At 39.7% G+C, this 18,098-nt stretch overlaps 1 protein-coding gene across 2 annotated transcripts in view; it reads left to right on the top strand.

The window, feature by feature from the left end:
• Positions 1–18,098, top strand: part of ttyh2 (tweety family member 2) — a 94,962-nt gene that overhangs the window by 55,079 nt on the left and 21,785 nt on the right. For both annotated transcript variants that reach the window (XM_084740672.1, XM_084740673.1), the window contains exon 5: positions 8,607–8,702. In XM_084740672.1, coding sequence (XP_084596798.1) covers positions 8,607–8,702 — 96 coding nt within the window. The remainder of the gene's footprint in view (positions 1–8,606; positions 8,703–18,098) is intronic.

The following is an 18,098-nucleotide window of genomic DNA, read 5'->3' as shown; positions in this document are numbered from 1 at the left end:
TAGGATTCCTAAATGTAAAATGTCAGGAAACAGGTTTCTGTAATACCAAACATCCTAAATGTCATCTTAAACTGAGATAAGATGAGATTTCAGCGTTCTGTAATGAAGCCCTAGGACTCTATGTAAAGATGTATAAGGTACCAACCAGCGGTTACATGGTGTTCTCTGTCTGTGAGAGCTGCACAGAGAGATATATACACATCAACACACAAACACACACAGGCAGAACAGACTGAGGATTGTTTCAGCTGTTCCCTGTTGTTTATTTGAGCTTTACAATGCAGCTGCTTTGAAAATTGGAACCCATCCACAGACGAGTAGTCTGACTCACCGGATGCAGACAGCAGGTTTAAGCCTGTCGTTGGCCTGCATTTATAGTTTTCAAAATCTCTATCACTTCAGAAAAACAACCTCAACAGTGAGCAACCTACACGCCAAAAATGGCAAGCTACCCTAACCTGGTCGCTAACAGCTGCTGTTACCTCTTCTTTTGCAGGGATTTAGCCAGGGCTTGTCTTCCCACATGCAAATTTGTTCCACCAAAACAAGTCCAAAACAAACCAAACCCCTGTAGCAGAATGATAATGTGGGCAGCCAGACCTCCAGACCACCTTCTCCAGCGCTGACACGTTGCTGTAGAGAAAGGTCTGGTCGTGCAAGACTAAGAGCTGAGACTAGAAAATTCAGCCTGTGGATTTTCAGCAAAATTTTGTATGTTTTTTACAGTTGCCATGAATATTTTCAAGGGTATGGTGCACCCACAATTTTGTGGGAGGCAAAAATTTACACATGCATTTCTCATATGCAAATCAGTCGAGAGAGCAGTGTTATAATTACCATGGTGGTGCCAGTTTATTTGGGAGACGATTTTCTGAGTGTGAGAGAAGATGGATCACACTTTTATAGTTGTACATAAATATTACAAACCGAAGTAAAAATAGATGTATTTGCTTGTTAAAGTGCAGGATGCACAGCTCATAATATCATGTCTCCTTTATGGCTGCAATCACCGAGCAATTTGTCAGACGAACATGCAGTTGAATAGATAATTCATGTGTAGGTAGTTACATTTTGCACGTTATGACCTGAATATATCACATGATATTTAGTAGATGGGATGAAGTAATGTGGCTGCAATGTATCATCCACTTACGTGAAGATGAAGTCGGTGGCAGACGCCTGAAAATGGAAGCATCCTATTAAATCTTTAACAATCATTACATCAACACTTAGACTACATATACTGTAATAACAGAGGACAACAGTCATAACAGCTGCATTATGTTCAGAACTATTATCCTCGGTTTTATCTCATTACCAGAAACTTTTAGTCTCATCATCTAGGAGCAGAAACACGCCCATGGCTTTTTGTACACTCTTAGAAATTAGAGTGCTATCTAGAACCATAAAGTTCCACTTGGAACCCTTTCAGAGTTACACCTAGAGCTCAACATAAAGGGGCTCTGGGTTATACCCAGAGCCATTTGTGAGAGGCTCTGGCGGGAACCCTGATAAGGTGTGATGGTTCTACCCAGAATCCTCTTTGGGGGTTCTGTCCAGAACTGTTCAGCCTAATAATGGTGCTTTCAAAAACCCAGCCAGGGGGTTCTACAGAAAACCCTTTTTCTAGTTCTATTCTGTTTTAGCGTTCTATAGAACCCTTTTATACTCCAAGGGGCCCACTCAGGGTCAAGAACCCTGTAATATTTCAGGGGTTTTATCTAGAACACACACTCAGTGGGTCCTACAGAGAACCTTTTTATATTTCAAAGGTTTTTATCTGGAACCTATCCAAGGAGTTCTATTGAGAACCCTTGTATATTCCAAGGGTTTTATCTAGAACACACTCAGAGGGTTCTACAGGGCATTTTTTACATTTCAAGGCTTTTATCTAGAACCCACCCACAGAGTTCTACCAAGAACCACTTTATATTCTGGGGGTTTTATCTAGAACACACTCAGTGGGTTCTGCAGAGAACCTTTCTATACTCAGATATTTTATCTAGAACCAATCCAAGGAGTTCTATTGGGAACTCTTCTATATTCCAGGGATTGTATCTAAAACACACTCAGGTTGTTCTAACAGGGTTTTATCTAGAACCCGCCCAGGGGGTTCTTCTGAGAACCCTTTCGTATTATGGTACAAAAACCCTTGATGAAAGTGGGTTTTTTTTTCAACAATCCCTTTCTTCCAGTCAGGGTTCTCTGGATGAAAATAGTTCTTAATGGAGCCAGTAGTCTTACAAAGAACCCATGACAACCCCTTTCTTCAAAAAAAGGGTTCTCCAGAAGCAAATAATTCTGTATAGAACCTCAGCCCTTCAGGGAGAACCCTGTCGGAACCGTTATTCCTCAGAGTGTAGGTGTGACGAGTATTTCTGTGAGTCTGCAGTGTCAGACGGGCTGGTTGGTGTGTTTGTATTGATCCGTAATGCGACTCCTCTTCTCCACCGATAATTCAATACCTCACATAACTCCGTGCTAACAGAGAAGGCAGACTGAGAGCAGACAGCCAGACATTGTCAGCCGTTAACAGACTCATTATCACTTGTCACCTCGTACCAAATAGCGTGCGTGCAGTCGAGCGTGTGTGTGTGTCTGTGTGCGTGTGCGTGCTTTTGATTTGGTTTATCAGACTCCAGCTGTCTATCTTCATTATATCATCCTGGAATGTTTTGTTTTGTCTTCATGCTCGCTCACAGGTTTGTGTTGTTACTTTACTGAATCACACACCCCCAAAAAAACCCCACACAGATAATGATCAACATTCACTCCAGGAATTATGCCAAATTTCTTTAAATAGGAAGCAAACAGACTCTTTCTATTCTTAGTCTACCTAATTATCCCTCCATGCATACATACATTTAAATGCATTTTCAAGTTTTTTGTTGGAAACACTCCAGCTTTGCATTGCCTTTTTGATTCTTTGCCACCTTTTTCATTACATTTGACATTTACTCTTGCAGTTCGTAAGATGTAGACTTGATACTAAGGATTATTGTGCATTTCCTATCATGGGACTTGAAGTGTGAAATGAACTCCTTTTACAAATCACACTCCTACTTCTGTATTTTCTTTTAAACCTAAGCAACAGAGACCTTTTTAAACTGTATATTTAAGCTGCTTGTTGGATTATTTATCTCCTGGACTATATTATACTATTTAAAGTAGAAATATTTACTGTGCTAAATCATTAAATATGTCATCAGAGATTAAGGAAACATGCTAAGTTGAAATACGAGCTTCTCCAACAACAATTCTCTTGACCTGTGTGATTCTGCACACTGTTCGTTTCACATTTTTTCAATTCACATGGATTTATTACACTGCATTATGTTAAACATTCACAGAATGAGTAAATGTCTGTTTATGAGTTGTAAGACATTAATAATATTTCAGAAGGAGTAGATGTTTAATGGTTAAATTGAGCGACATGTTAATGGAGTCTGCAAAGTATTAAGGCCAGCAGTCACTGACCTCCAACTCCAGAGTGTGTATTTTCGTGCGTATTTTGTTTTTTGGGCTTAACTTTTACATCAGCAGAGAACTGATGGAGCCGATCAACATACGGCAGAGACACGCTGCACGCCGAAGTGCAGCAAAGCGCTGAGATGTGTTAATCCTGAAGCGAGCGACAGCCTGGCTGATCACAACAGAAGTGGTTTTCTCACGGCTGGTCAATGTGTGATTCAGCTCCTCTGCTGTTTCCTAATCATGAATTTCAAGCTTCTTATGTGTTCCTGGAGAGGAAGTGGACCTCCGCCTGCCTGTCTGCTGCTCATCTCTCTCTGTGTAGACACAACTGACAAATATTTGGAATATGCACATAATAAAAGAGGACAATACAAACACAAACAGCACTAAATATAGTGGGCAGGCAGATTGTTGTATTTGCATCACGCAGAAGAAAAAAATTAGGGGACTTGAAACTGCAGGAGAAGAACAGGCAGAGAGATGAACGTTGGAAAGCATGTGATGCATATTTCATCATTTATTGAGATCAAATCATTTATATCATATATAATATATAATTTACATGATTTATAGTAGAGTACCTGTGTTTTTCCAAGCAATATTTGCTTATGATACATGGGAAAAAAAGAACAGACCCTTAAACTATCGCTGCAGATTGTGAGCCGGCATATCTTTACTCATTATTTCATCTAATTTTATCTGGTTTTACATTTCACTGTACAATTGTCTAACTGTCTCCTGTGTTTTTTATAACTTTGTTAGGAAAAGTGTTATGCAAAAAATGTGAAAACGAGTGAAAAATAACATCTTGAAGACAGATTAGAAATATTTAATAAGATTTAGTATCTGTTTGACTCAGAGTACAAAGAGATTTTTGATCGGGCACATGTAAGATGCACATAAACAATCATGTTTACAAGTCAGGCCTTTGGTTTTAAGTTTCTTAGGTGGGAGAAATGTTCTCCTTGGTATTCAAACCCAACAAGAGAATTTCATTTAGAAGGAAAGATCCTTCATCTCAATTAAGGGCTGCTGTGATTATATTATGTCCCTACTTTGCATAAAAAGCTTCACATCTTTTTAAAAGATTTAGTTTAGGAGAAAAAAGGGGCCATTTTTCAACCTGACACTCGAGCCCAAGGTTGGCAAACATTTGCCTTCCGAAAATGTCACTACACTCCTCTCTGAGATAATGTATATCTGAAGGGGCAGAGCAGGTTACTGGTGGGAGGGGATGGAGATTTTTTTATGGACCCTCCTCCTGTTCATTGAATCTTATGATCAATGATACTGTTCATAAACACATTATTACTGACACTAATACACCTGCTCTCAGTTGATTGTTTTAGGCCTTGTATAATACTGCATTACTATAATATTGTATTAATATCCAGGGCTCAACAATAAGGACTACCCACTTGCCTGGGGCAAGTAAAATGCCATGTTGGGCCAGTAAATCTGGCAAATCACTTCCCCAACTCGGCAAGTGTTTAAAAATAATTAAAATGTTAATCTTTTTTGATGATTGAATAAGAGTTTAAATATTTTTTTCATGCAAAAATGGCAGAAAATACTGTTTCAGCCTCTCAAATGTGAAGATTTCAATGAATCAAGACATTTAAAGACATTTTATAGACACTCCAGTCCTAGATTAAACGTGAAAATTAATTAATTGTACTCTGTGTTGTATTTGTTAACCTCAATTTGTACAGGGGCAAGTAAAAACTGGCAGATTTCTGACTTACTTGCCTGATCGGGCAGGTGGAAAAAAATAACTTTAACACTGAATCCTGAATATCCCTGTCTGGACTTACAATAAGCTGAAAATATAGTAAGAAAAAAAGGAGAAAACATGACAAGCTTTACAAAAACTGCTCTGCCTTAAACCCATAAACCAGGTTTTGGTTTTCTTTCCATTTTGCAGTCAGTAGTTGAATGTGTTCCTCTCTGTAAACTGCTCACTGAAAATGCAAATGAAATTATTATTTACTTAGAACTTTTGAGAAAAATTAAAATTCAGCATTTAATTAAAAAAAGATTGAATTAGTCCACCGAAACAACAAAGCAAGATGAAGGTCAAGGGCCCCTTCAAGGACAGACAACACTGTAGGAACACTCAGCCCGCCTTCACCACAAAAACACGCATGCTGGTGGAAATCCAGCCAGAAAAGCAGCTTCTTCTGTGTCTGTTTATTGATAGCGCCCCCTAGCAGACATAGTAAACATGACAGGAGGCGCATAAGGAGCAGGAAAAGTCCACATTTGGAGGAGGTGGGGTGGACAGGACAGGACTTTTACTCGGAAGACTGAAAGTTTAAGTCCTCAGTGAAACTAAAAGAAAATGTTATGTAAGGTTTTGAGTGGCTTAAAATGGAGGTATGGACGTGATGTCATGAGTGACGAAGTTATTTTAACCCAAACCATGATCTCTGCCTGAGTCGTTTTTGCGCCTCAACCTAACCAAAGTGTGACTGTTACAACGAAAACTACGCATCATGTGAGTTATGTCATCACGAGTGACATCATTTCCATCGCATGATGCACATAACGTAGTTTTCATGCCTAAAACTAACCAAACTGCAACTGTTATACCACGAGTTATGTCACGTGACCTACATACCGCAGTTAACCCTTCAACTCCTAACACGTTGCTGCATACGTGGTAGTAGTAAAAAGGTGCAAAATGGCGCAATAGGTATGAGGATGTGTTGGAAACACCTCAATACGACCATATTGAGGGATAGAGGAAAACAGCAGAGGCATAGCCCACTGCATGATATTAAATTTTATAACAGAATGCAGCAGTAAGTGAAGTAAAATAGGATAAAGTTGTAAAACATTGAATTTATAGTTAAGGAAAGATTTTAGTATGGGTGTGTGATTCCATGAGCTCCTTAATAGGATCTCTTGGCGAGCCCTCTGCCTCCCATAAAACCAGGTTCTGGTACATGAAGGAGACCTCTGACCTCTCTGCAAGGGATGTTGAATAAAGTCTAATCACTATAATCATTATCAACCTTTTGAACTGCTTTGTGCTATCGAACATAATTTCTGGATGACGTGAATTTCTATTATTTCCTGTTATACATAAATGTAACCCCCGCCCCATCCCTGCGTGTCTGTATGCAGTGTTCACTTTGACTCTAATTGGATTAAGATAACACAGACAAACACGGTGGCGGTGTCACCCGAGAGCCTCCGCGTGCATGTTGATGTCCCAGCTTCTGGTACCGTACCCTGCCAAGAGGGGAGAAGATGAAACAAGGAAGAAATAGCACGGAGGAGGTGGTGGTGGTGCTGAGGGAGAGAAGGGCAAGGGAGAGAAAGGGGGCTGAAAAAAAGAAAAGAAACAGAGAGGAGCGAGATTAAAGGGAGCGAAAGGGAGGAGGAGGAGGAGAAAAAAGAAACATGGAGGAGAGCGCGAGAGATGAGGGAGATGTTGGAAGCATGCTGTAGAGCGATGGAGGCAGACGGATGGTAAATAAAAGACATAATTAAAAAGAAAAGACTGTGCAAAGTCAGCGTGCTGGAGGAGCGTGATTGAAAAAGAGAGGAAGATGAACACTGATGGAGATAATATGAGAGAAAATGAGGTGACTTTAATGAGATATGATCAACAGATCACGGTGAAAAGGTGATATAACCGCCCCCCTCCTCATAGTTTTTTCATATAGCCATATGGATCTGAGTCCATTCATTATCAACCATCTGGACAGGCTGTCTGTGTCCGGTCACAAAACTGACCACTGCTCACGTAAACAGATGGAAACAGTGAGGAGGACACTGGACTCGAGTGTACCCTCTAGCTCCAACACACACACACACACACACACACACACACACACACCTCAGATGACAGCTATTGCCTGTGTCTGTTGAGGTGAAAATAAGTGGGACACTCTCCCCTTCTGGTTTCCAACTCCCACTTGTTTTCCTCAATGTCAGTTTTTAAGCAGAATGGCTTTAATTTCAAAGTTTTCCTCTATCAGATATGCTAAACACAGCACAGAAATTGACCCTTTGTGAAGTCTTTACTATGCATGTCAAGATTTTGGTTTTCGAACAGCGCATGTGCATTTTTAATGATAAAACTGCTCATGTAATCTCAAAATTCTTGGTAGTTTTGAAACAATATTGGCTCCTTGATTTCAGACAGAGATAGACAAGAGCAGACTTGGCGACAGTCAGTTTTATACCAGCTGAAACAACTGTCACTATAGCGTATTTTATATATTTTAGCTAGCTAGCCAGTTAAGCTAAATTTTAAAAAACTTTTTAGTGTTTCCGATGGAAGGAGATTTTCACATTTTGTGCAACAACATAAAATACGTCAGTAAATACCCCACTTGTGAAAAAATGTGGCTGCTAACAAGACTACAGTGGTTGTTGGAGAAATTAAACTGAAGTTGACATTGAAGTCATGCGACTGTGTTGTAATTCGTTTATAGCCTAATGTTAGCTTTTTACTTCTGCCACTTGCATTTGGTTCAAAAATTGTAAATGTGGTGTATTTGTGAAGATTATTTTGCTGAACGAAACCTGTCAGTCTCATAAACTTTTATTAGTTATAGAGGTTATTTTCTGCACTAATGAAAAATCCAATGAGCGACGCTCACGTCCAGATTGGCCCAGAAAAATACATCATCCCTGCAATACTGTGTAGCATCATGCATGTTTCCTGAACCGGGCCTTTTGTAACATAACCTGTGGTTAAGCTGATGATGTGTTCCTTGCACACTCGGTTACTATTGTATGCAGTATGCTAGTTAACACTAACATTTGCAGCTTGAGATAAACACACTGTTTAATCCATTTCTTGCACTTTTACACTCTGAGACATCTGCTTTTGGTTTTGTAAAGTAGGTAAAAAAGACAAGCTTCAACATGTTGAGAAATAACTGGATAGACCTGCTGTGCCTTGTTACAGTTGCCAAGCTATGATTGCACTAACACTGTCTGGAGGATCCGCTAAACAATCAATTAACTAGGGTACAGTGTTACTAATACTAAAAAACAAAAACAAAACAAAAAAAAAAAAAACAGGCTACATGCAACCTGAATTCTCCTTCAACAAAATGCATCTTGCTTTTGCCAGCAGCAGCTTAATTTTCCGTCTCCGTCTGTCTCTGCAGGTGGCTCACCTACCTGCTGCTCCTCATCGTGGACCTGATCATCTGCCTGCTGGCCTGTCTGGGGCTGGCCAAGCAGTCCCGCTGGCTGCTCACGACGTGAGTCTAATCTGCCCTGTAAAACCGAGCTATTTGAGACGAGAACTGATTTTTCTTTTTTTTTTTCTTTTTTCTGGTTTACAAAGAAAGGAGGCAATCTGTTCCACTTTACGGTTTTTGTGTGTGATTTTCATATCCTGCACAACAGGAAGAAAGCAGGGGCAGGATTTATGAGAGAAGGGGTGGATTGGGAGATTAGCAGCAGACTAAGTAAATCATAGCTAACTGGGAGACAACAAAACACACTCATTTTCTTTTTGTCACATTAGTGCTGCAGCAGCTGCTGCAGTCCAGATGTTACAAATTGGAGCTGAATGCTCACATCTCCAAATAAACTATATTATTCCTTGTACCTTGTCTTGGCAAAAATCAGATCAAACTTATATTTTCATCTAGACACTGCTAGATGGACTTAGTTACTTTTCACACCAGAAAATGGCATTATAGAAACCAAACATCGCTCTCTCTCACTCAACCAAACTCCATACACAAAATCTGCAATTTTACTTTGGTGTTGCTGATCTGCCGCTGCCTGATGGGTTAGTTTGTTTGGGTCATTGTGTGACTTTGGTGTTTTAAAAGGTTAGTTCGGATTCACTCAAGTCACACATAATACAAACAAGCTAACAGGTTCAGGCAGCGGTAAACCACAATATGCCATGACCTGCAATGTAAAATACCTGATTTTGCCAATGGAGTCTGGTTGAGCAGGAGATAGCAAATATTTGGATTATTTAACAATGGTTTCCTGTCAGAAAAGGCTGACTGATTACAAAGTAAAACACTGGAAATCAAACACTGAACTATTATTTGCACATTCTCATGCTTTGAACTAGACCAAACTTTAAAAAAAAAAAAAAAACTAGATGCATTTACTTACTTTATGTAAAACACCAACTGCTTCTGAGAGACTAAAAGTTTTGGAAATAGTTCTTTTTCTGCCACCACTGTGTCCACATCTTGTTATCCTGATGAAGATCATTTTTTATTTACAAGTGCAACATAATCCATGCTGTGCTTTGCATTAATCTTTAATGCCGAGCTGGGACACAGATATGACACATTTAGTATTCATTTAGGATCCATATGAGTTGGTTTAGACAGAAGGAGCTGGAGGCAGGAGTCACTTCTCTTCCCATGGGAAATTTTCGGCGAACGAGGCAGCTAAGTATTGGATCACGTCCTTGTACAAACACTGCCCTGATAGCCCCGTTGTATTTCACCGTTTGCCTTTTAGCATCGCCAGCGGTAGGCTGAACTTGCTCGGAGTGCTGCCGTCTCAGTAGCTTTGCTCTACAAATTGGATTGGAGAGCCGTGGAGAGATGGGAGAGAAGCCATTTGATGTTATCAACAATATAACTTCCTGACGATTGTTATTCCAGTTTAACACTTGACCTGCTTTAAATGGCTGCAGACGTGAGTTGCATTCAGTGACGGACACAGTGTACTGTATATCCAGACCCTTCTATGGCGTTTAATTAATTATTCAGCTTTGTATTTTTAGCCCTTTTTTCTAGATAAATATTTGATTGACTTCACCTTTTATGAGTGACAAGAAAACAAGATAAAAAATAAAAAATAAATGCACATGTACAGTGTATAAAAGCAGAATATATCTGGAATTTATTTAGTGTAATTTTCTGTTTATAGAAAATGACCATGATAGGCCATCAGATATTGAGGAAGTTGAAATACATCTCTGACGACAATGCTACAGCTGTGGTGTCCTCCTTTGCTGTCCTCTTTTGAAATCTGTATTCTAGACTGGAATAACTATTTTAGTTTACCCGTCTCACGTCATTTAGGGTTCAAATGAATGCTGAAAGGTCACTGGATGAGTTAGAGTTGGTTTATGAGTCATAAGACATCAGTCATAGACTTTGAGAAGGAGCAGATATTTATAACAGTTAAATTGAGCCATATGTTAATGGATTCTGGCAGACAGTGAAGCAGACAGTCAGTGAACTCCAACTTCAGAGTGTGCTTTTGTTTTCAGGATAACAGGCTTAGCTTTACTCTGACAGACAACTGACATTTATAAATGGCTGATCGATGTACAATGTAGGACTTGTCTTCCCTTGTTATTGTCAATTTATGCTCGTCTTGAGCTCCTGCAGTGTTCCTGCAGCCTGCCTGAGCTTCCTCATGTCTGGGGAGGATGAGGCCAGGGAGAAACAACTCGCATAAGCCATATATCGTTTATTAAACTCGCTATTTAGATTTTAGTACTCAGTTTTGGACACACAGTTCAACCAGACTCCACTGGCAAAATGTGTCATTTTAGCTTGCAGATCACAGACGTTGCTGGTCTGCCGCTGCCTCGATTGGTTAGTTTGTTTGTGTTACTGTGTGACTCTGGCGTTTTAAAAGTTTAGTTCGGATTTGTCAAAGTCAAAGTCAAAGTTTTCTGTAAACAAGAAACTTCAGTGTTCTGCAAGGTTAAATTACTGATTTCACTAATGGAGTCTGGTTGAGTGAGAGAGAGCAATATTTGGCTTATATATAAAACAGAGGTCTCCTGTTGGAAAAGGCTTTCTGGCAGCAAGATAAAGCAGTGACAACATTCTGAATATAGTGTACATTTAAACTGATTTAGATCACATTGTTCAGCTTTTGCACTTTTGTATTCCTCTCTGTTTCTCCAAACTGGGGGCATGACTATTGATAAGCGCCTCATTCAACCCCGTTTCAAATAATCAGAACTATCCCTTTTTCAGTTGTTCTGCTTTTAACAGAAGTGAAAGAAATTCCAATGAAAACAGGATGTTGGGATGACAGGATTGTGGGATAAAAACACTCCCACACGTCATAATACATGTTTAACTGAAAGATGATATTGCAGCTTTTTTTTATTGCACACAAACACCCCACTGTATGTATAGGATACATCTATGCAGTGCCTCTGCTTTCATTTAATCTCCTTAGAGTGTCTATCTATAGCTTAAGTGTATCCAACTCCACTGGAATGGGTTTTTAGTTATTTATTTTTTTTCTTCCCACTGTAAAGGAGCTTTCACACGGCATGAAATCCACCCGAGCCTCCATTCATCCAGCCGAGCGTCACTCTGTCGCTCTCAATCAGTCAGTTCGGGGTGTGAGCTGCGCTAAACTTGCCCTACTAACCACACACCCACCCCCATCCTCCCACCCCTCTGCACATACAAGATGAGTCAGTGTCAACAGTGTCTGCCCTCTTCAAGGCATGCTCTCTTCCAGTAGAGTGGAAGTGGTTGGAGGCTTTGGGGAGCAGATTACACTCCTACCGACTCTTCCTGGTGCTTATAACTGGCTGGCTCAGTGCGTGTTAGCATGACACACAGTAACAGCTTAGACAAGAAGATACGCCCACACGTGAGAAAGGGAGAGACATCCATAGACTTCGCTGTCAGCAGTTTTATTTGGATTCCTATTTGCTCTGTTTCTTGTTGCTGCTGAATTTTTCCCCACTGCAAAACAAATTTTCAATCCACCTCCGTTGTATCGAGGCGACCGAAATCTCACCAACTGACATCTCAGAACGCATGTGCATTGCACCGCAATCTGTTGGGTGAACTGAACCTTAAAATGTCATGATGTAAATACGGCATGAGCCTGTTTCCAAGCTTGGCATTATGGATTGCAAGATTGCATGTGTCCCTCATGCAGAAGAAAGTAAAGGAGAAGGGAAACTCTCCCCGGAGCGGAGGACGGTAATAATTAGAGCTGTCGTGAACAAGGAAATACATCATGAAGAACTGTCACTTCAACAAACAATGGAAATGAGTGGGATTCATTGAAATTACAATGAAGCGAAATCACAGCATTGGTAAGAAAAAAGAGTGTTTTAAGGCGTGCAGGAAGGAAGTGAAAACAAGCTCTGTGTGTAAAGTAATAAACAGTCCTTAAAGGGAAACCAGAGCTGTTAAGGTAACCTCAAATGTCCAGAGCAACAGTTGACTGTAACAGTCTATAGGCCTGAGGAAATGGCAGCTGAGTTCAGCAACTAATTTTCCACCTGTGCAGTTGAGCTTGCTGATCAAATATCTATGGAGGAGGTAGATTTTTTTTGCAAGAAAATAATTATAGTTAGAAAACACATGAATGGACTAATTAAAGTAAAGGTCATAAAAACTACTAGTCTAGACATAGACATACTTTTGCAGTGGAAGCTTGTTACAGTGATCACGTCTGTCCAGGTGAAATTCATCATGATAGGCCGATGATGATTATAACCAAATTTCCTTCATTTCTCAGATAACTATCTAATTGACATTTACACATTTATTATTTGATTATAAAGTAATGAAATAGTAATGAATTTTTCCCTCACCAAAGGTTTGCTTAATGAGGCATAATGTGACCAGGCTTTCCCTGCACACCTTCCTTGTTCCTTTTCTGTCTCCACCGTGAGCAGACTAATTCTCATTGTTTGAGGTAGTCTGAGGAAGTTTGTCAAGTAGGTTTTTCATTGAGAGAAAATCGCTTTCTTTTTCCCGTCATGATTTCAATGAGGATGCCAGCAGGAAGCAGACAGGTTACCACGAGGCTGGATATCATATTTCAATATTTTCATATGTTATCATGTGTGAAAAATCCCAAAATGAGCACTGTTAGCAGACTTCATTATTACTATAATTGCATTATTTAACAACATTTGTTTAGGAATGATTCTCCAATTTGTGATAGATCAGTGTATCTGAGATCACTTTAAGTGGTTTCCAACTGTACTAAAAATTTGCAAATACGTTTTGAGAGAAACTTAAAGGCGTCTGAATGACGTTTTTATCAACATAATGAGGAAACACTTTTAAAGAACACAGAGGAACACATAAATTTCATTGTCGTCCTACATCACATCAATTAATTATTAATTATGATGCCCAAAAAATGCATATGTACTAAATAAATAAATAAACAGGATTTTTATAAGACAGGTTGGACCCAGGTTATTGCCATATTGCCATCTGCCTCATATTGTGATATGCATTCAATTTATCTGTTACCAATTGGGAGAAACGTATAGAATGATAATTAGATGTGTGACAAGTAACATTAAAAAGTGGCTCAAAATTAAACATCAGTAAAAACTTGTTAAACTTCACTACAATGTCATGCTTTGACTTCTGTCTACAAAGAACCTTTTCAGCTCAAAAACTGGCCCGTCCAACCTAAATCCATGTATTCATGGTGTCCCACAGGGAAGTGTACCGGGGCCTTTGAAGTTCTGCATATATACAGTATAAATGACCTTCCAACACAGTGGACTAAGTGCAGAATCCATATGTATGGAGATGACACAGTTCTTTATTATTCATTGAGTCAGCGGGAGAGGTAGGACCACAGCTGAATAGCTGCAAATCCAGGTCACAGCAGGTTGTTGATTTAAAAAAAAAAAAAAAAAACACTCAAAGATGAAAGGCAGGTTGTTTGATGATTTATTAAAACGGCAGCTCTTCAAACTTTGAAGAGGTTGCACAGTGCTCTGGAGTGATATTGCAAAGATACAATTACATCAAGTATACATCGATATGTGGTCAGCAGTCAGCACACAAACCGGTGGAAGGAGCCAAACACTAATTACTTCAGTAAAGTCCATGTTTACAGTGTTATCTTAACAGTTAATAGAGAAATCTGTGAGGGAGCTGTTATGATTTGCTCAAGACACATAAAATATAATGATGTGCATTCCATGTTTGTCACCAATGGTCTCTGGAATGCCAATATTAGAACCATGTTATTATTATGACAAGCTAATTGGCATCAGCAGTATGTTCTCGTGTCTCCTGCATTTTTTCTTTGATGGTCATACTTTCATTTCACTTGGTTTTAATTGACACAGTGTATAATGATGTTTAGAGCCATCACTTTCCATATAATCAGTAAAAACAGCAGTTTACAGCAAAATGTTTCCATGTTTTTTTTTAGTTAAGAAGAGAATTTCCCCCCACTGATTTAATTCAGAGTGACTTGACCTCATCTTTGGTGGGTGCATTTGCCCCGCTCGTTGGCCTCTGTGACTTTTTCACTCGATGTGCTTTGTGTCACGTTTACACCCGATTTGCTGCTATTCTGCAGAGCTCACCAGAGCACGAAACTGAATGCAGCCTCGCTCGGTTTTGGATGAGAGAGGGCTTTTCTTCCCGTTTGCCCGGGCGGTCATCCAGTGTCACCGTTAACGAAGCTCATGCAGTCCAGTATCACAAGCCCGACAAAAACAAACTGTCAAATAAGCATGGCCTGGCAGACACGTAGGCCAAAGGATCACAGCCCTTTTGGCTCAGAGCAGTGTGTGCTTGTGCCCCTCATCAAGTCCTCAGTGTGGACATAAGCTGTGACCAGTTTAACCAAAGAGAGATTTTTCCAGCTCAGTTTATTTAATTTGAAATATTTTTAGAAGCCTAATGAGGTGAAAGTTTTCAGTATTTCACAAGCAAAAAAACAGAAAGAGAAAAGACAGAATAATAAACAGAATTTTGTTTCACAGATTTTTCTTATCTCTTTGATCACTCTGTGATCCCTCAGATTTATTTTGGGGCTGCTTTGGCAGATGGGTGAGGATGGGAAACTCTACCTTAGTCGTGTACATGATAAACTCCAACTCACTCAACAAGCTTAAAGAACTGTTTGTTCACATCGACAAACATTATAAACAAATTTGATTTCCTTTCACATTTTTTTAGTTTGAAGAGACAGTTCTTCATTTCACCCATATCATGTTGGAGCTACTTTGTTCCTCTACTGTCAAAAAGACATCATTATAACTTCTCCCACTGAATTTATTCAGTTTTAAATGTGAGTTGGCAGGAACTCAGGAATTCAGTACTCACCTTTATCATGATTCACAATGTTTTCATTATTGTGAAAACAAACAACCATGATTTTAGACTTTTTTTTTAAAATATATGACGTGGGTCTCAACAGGGGGTCCAGGGCCTCGAGGGGGTCCTCAGAGTTACCGCAGTGGGTCCTCCAAATTATTGTTTGATCATTTTCAGAAAATATACAATAACTTGAACACAGCAAAGATAAATTAGCTTATTTGGAAAAGTCAATCAAAAAACATTTCATTTGCACTCAACAGTGGAGCATTGGAATGCTTGCGCAGTGTGAACTAGCTAACCACGTATTAATAAAGCATATTAGCCAATCAGCTGTATTGTTATCCCAAATTTACAGATGTTCTTGTGACCCACAATGGATCATTTTATAAGTTCACAAGTCAGAGACTCCGATAGACCCTCTGGAAACTGGCAAACGTGCAAAAGGCGAGGCTAACACACCTAACATTAGCCATGCTACAAATTCTGCTGACTTAGAACTATTGGTAAGCGCAAGTGAGAGAAGACCCGAAAATATTCAATGCAGTATTTAATTCGGGTCCTTGCTCTGTCTCTCTATCCCTGGCCTGAAAAACATGAAGACCCCTGACTTAAAGGCACACATCACGTTTACATCACATATGTTTTCTTCAACCTATAAAAAAAAAAGGGTCTCAGGAGAGTTTTAACTCTGACACAATGCATGCTGGGATGCTCCTGCACTCTAGAAATAAACGTTGCTTCGACTAATTTTTGCTACATTATGTGTACAAGAAGAAAATAAGTTGGCAAAATCATCAAATTGCTTTCAGCATAACACTGAACATCTTTAAGTGAACACAAATTATTTATTTTATTGAACAGGAAATTGACTACATGTGAACATAAAGACATTCAGTACATATTTTCTACAACCACAGGCTTCATAAAGTTTAGTAAAATTAACTCAAAATAAAAAAAAACTCTTCGAAACTAGGTCAAATCTACAAGGGATGAGAGTTTCTGTCAAGTGAACATAAAGTCTTTATGTCATTTTAATGGTCCTGAACTCTGCAATTAAATTTTATGTCATGGCTGAATTGGGATTTACAGTGTATTTGTACGCAGACACTTGAAAACAAGTAGTAGACTCATAAAATTAGTAAAAGCAATGTACAGAAACATTCAGGGCACTTGTGTGTTTGCAGGGTGTACAGATATACAGACATTTGCTGTGGTAAACCGACAGCAGAGCAACTTTGGCTTTCCAATTCTAAATCAAGATAACGACTCAGTGAAGCCGTGTTTTCTTTCCTATCTGTTTCCTTGTTGAGTGTCAGGGCTTGTGAGGGCTCTCCTATCTGAGAGAGGGAAGGAGACCGACTACAAGAGCGAAAAACTGATAAAGAGGAAGGCAGGAGGCAGAGGAAAGATAGCGGAGAGAGTGGTGAGGGAACAGGCAGAGTGAAGAACTGGAAAAGAAGATAAAGGGACAAGTGGTGGCTTGTACGTTTAGTGTTGGGAGCTTAGTATCCTCTCAGTGAATTGTGAATTGAATTAGCCAGGGAGCCGTTGGAAGATGGACAGGACCCGAACATGCACACCCAAAATATATTTGAACACGGGTGACATGCTGTGAGGGGAATATCGGAAAAACGCCTCAGTGGTCAAATCACCAGGAGCTTATTGGATTATTTCACCTAACGAGAGCTGATCTATGATAGGAGCAGTGTTTATCTTTTAATGGGTATTGATCTTCTATCCTATAGACACAACCAGGCATTTCACTGCTCACCCAGGTCTTCCCTCCTCATCACGTGTCTCTGATGTCATTTTCTGATATCATGAGATCATCGGGGAAGGGGGGGCGTGCTGGAAAACAACACCACATTTTTACGTCCTCGTGGGTGCAGGGAGCAGCCGTCTGCCCAGGGGGGCTGTAATTGAATGTAGGCCAGCGGAGCGGATATGTTCCAATGCTCGTTCCTCGGTTCACAAGGCCGCGGCGCCGCAGCTGTACGTTAAGGCTCCAGAATCAACTCCCACAGAGATAAACATGACCGCTGACTTTTTATGCTGATGACCGGCCAATGAGATCACCACTCTTGGCCCTCGAGAGCTTACACCGCTTTCTTTCAATAACAGAGGCTGTTATGAAAATAACTCCGATTGCAACACTATACTCCTTCTGTTGAATGCTGATAACTATGTTAACAAAATTCCACTTTTTTGCTTTAGTTTGAGATTGTCTAAACATTTGTCATCTGCATATATATTATAGAGCTGCAACAATTAATGGATTAATTAAGGATAAAAGGAGATTTAGTCATCATTTAAAACAATGTTATATAAATATATTTTGACCCAGTTCCTTCTTTGATTGATTGATTGGATCCGCTGAAAAAATATAGAGAAAATACTGAGGAGGAATTCAGCAGTCTCACAACCTGAGGGAAGAAGCTTCTCTTCATTCTGGTGGTACAGCAGCAGATACTTGTGTATCTCTTGCCAGACAGCAGCAGGATGAACTCACTCTTGTTTAACTGGAAGAAAATATTGTTGAATTTTGATACAAATGGTGGCGTGTATTGTTAAATGAGTGCCAAATATGATGGAGGT

This window comes from Lutjanus erythropterus, chromosome 17 (genome assembly GCF_056507025.1).
Source record: "Lutjanus erythropterus isolate fLutEry1 chromosome 17, fLutEry1.hap2, whole genome shotgun sequence".
Lineage (NCBI taxonomy): Eukaryota > Metazoa > Chordata > Actinopteri > Lutjaniformes > Lutjanidae > Lutjanus > Lutjanus erythropterus.
Note: the sequence above shows the minus strand (reverse complement) of the source record. Positions and strands in the feature narration are given on the sequence as shown.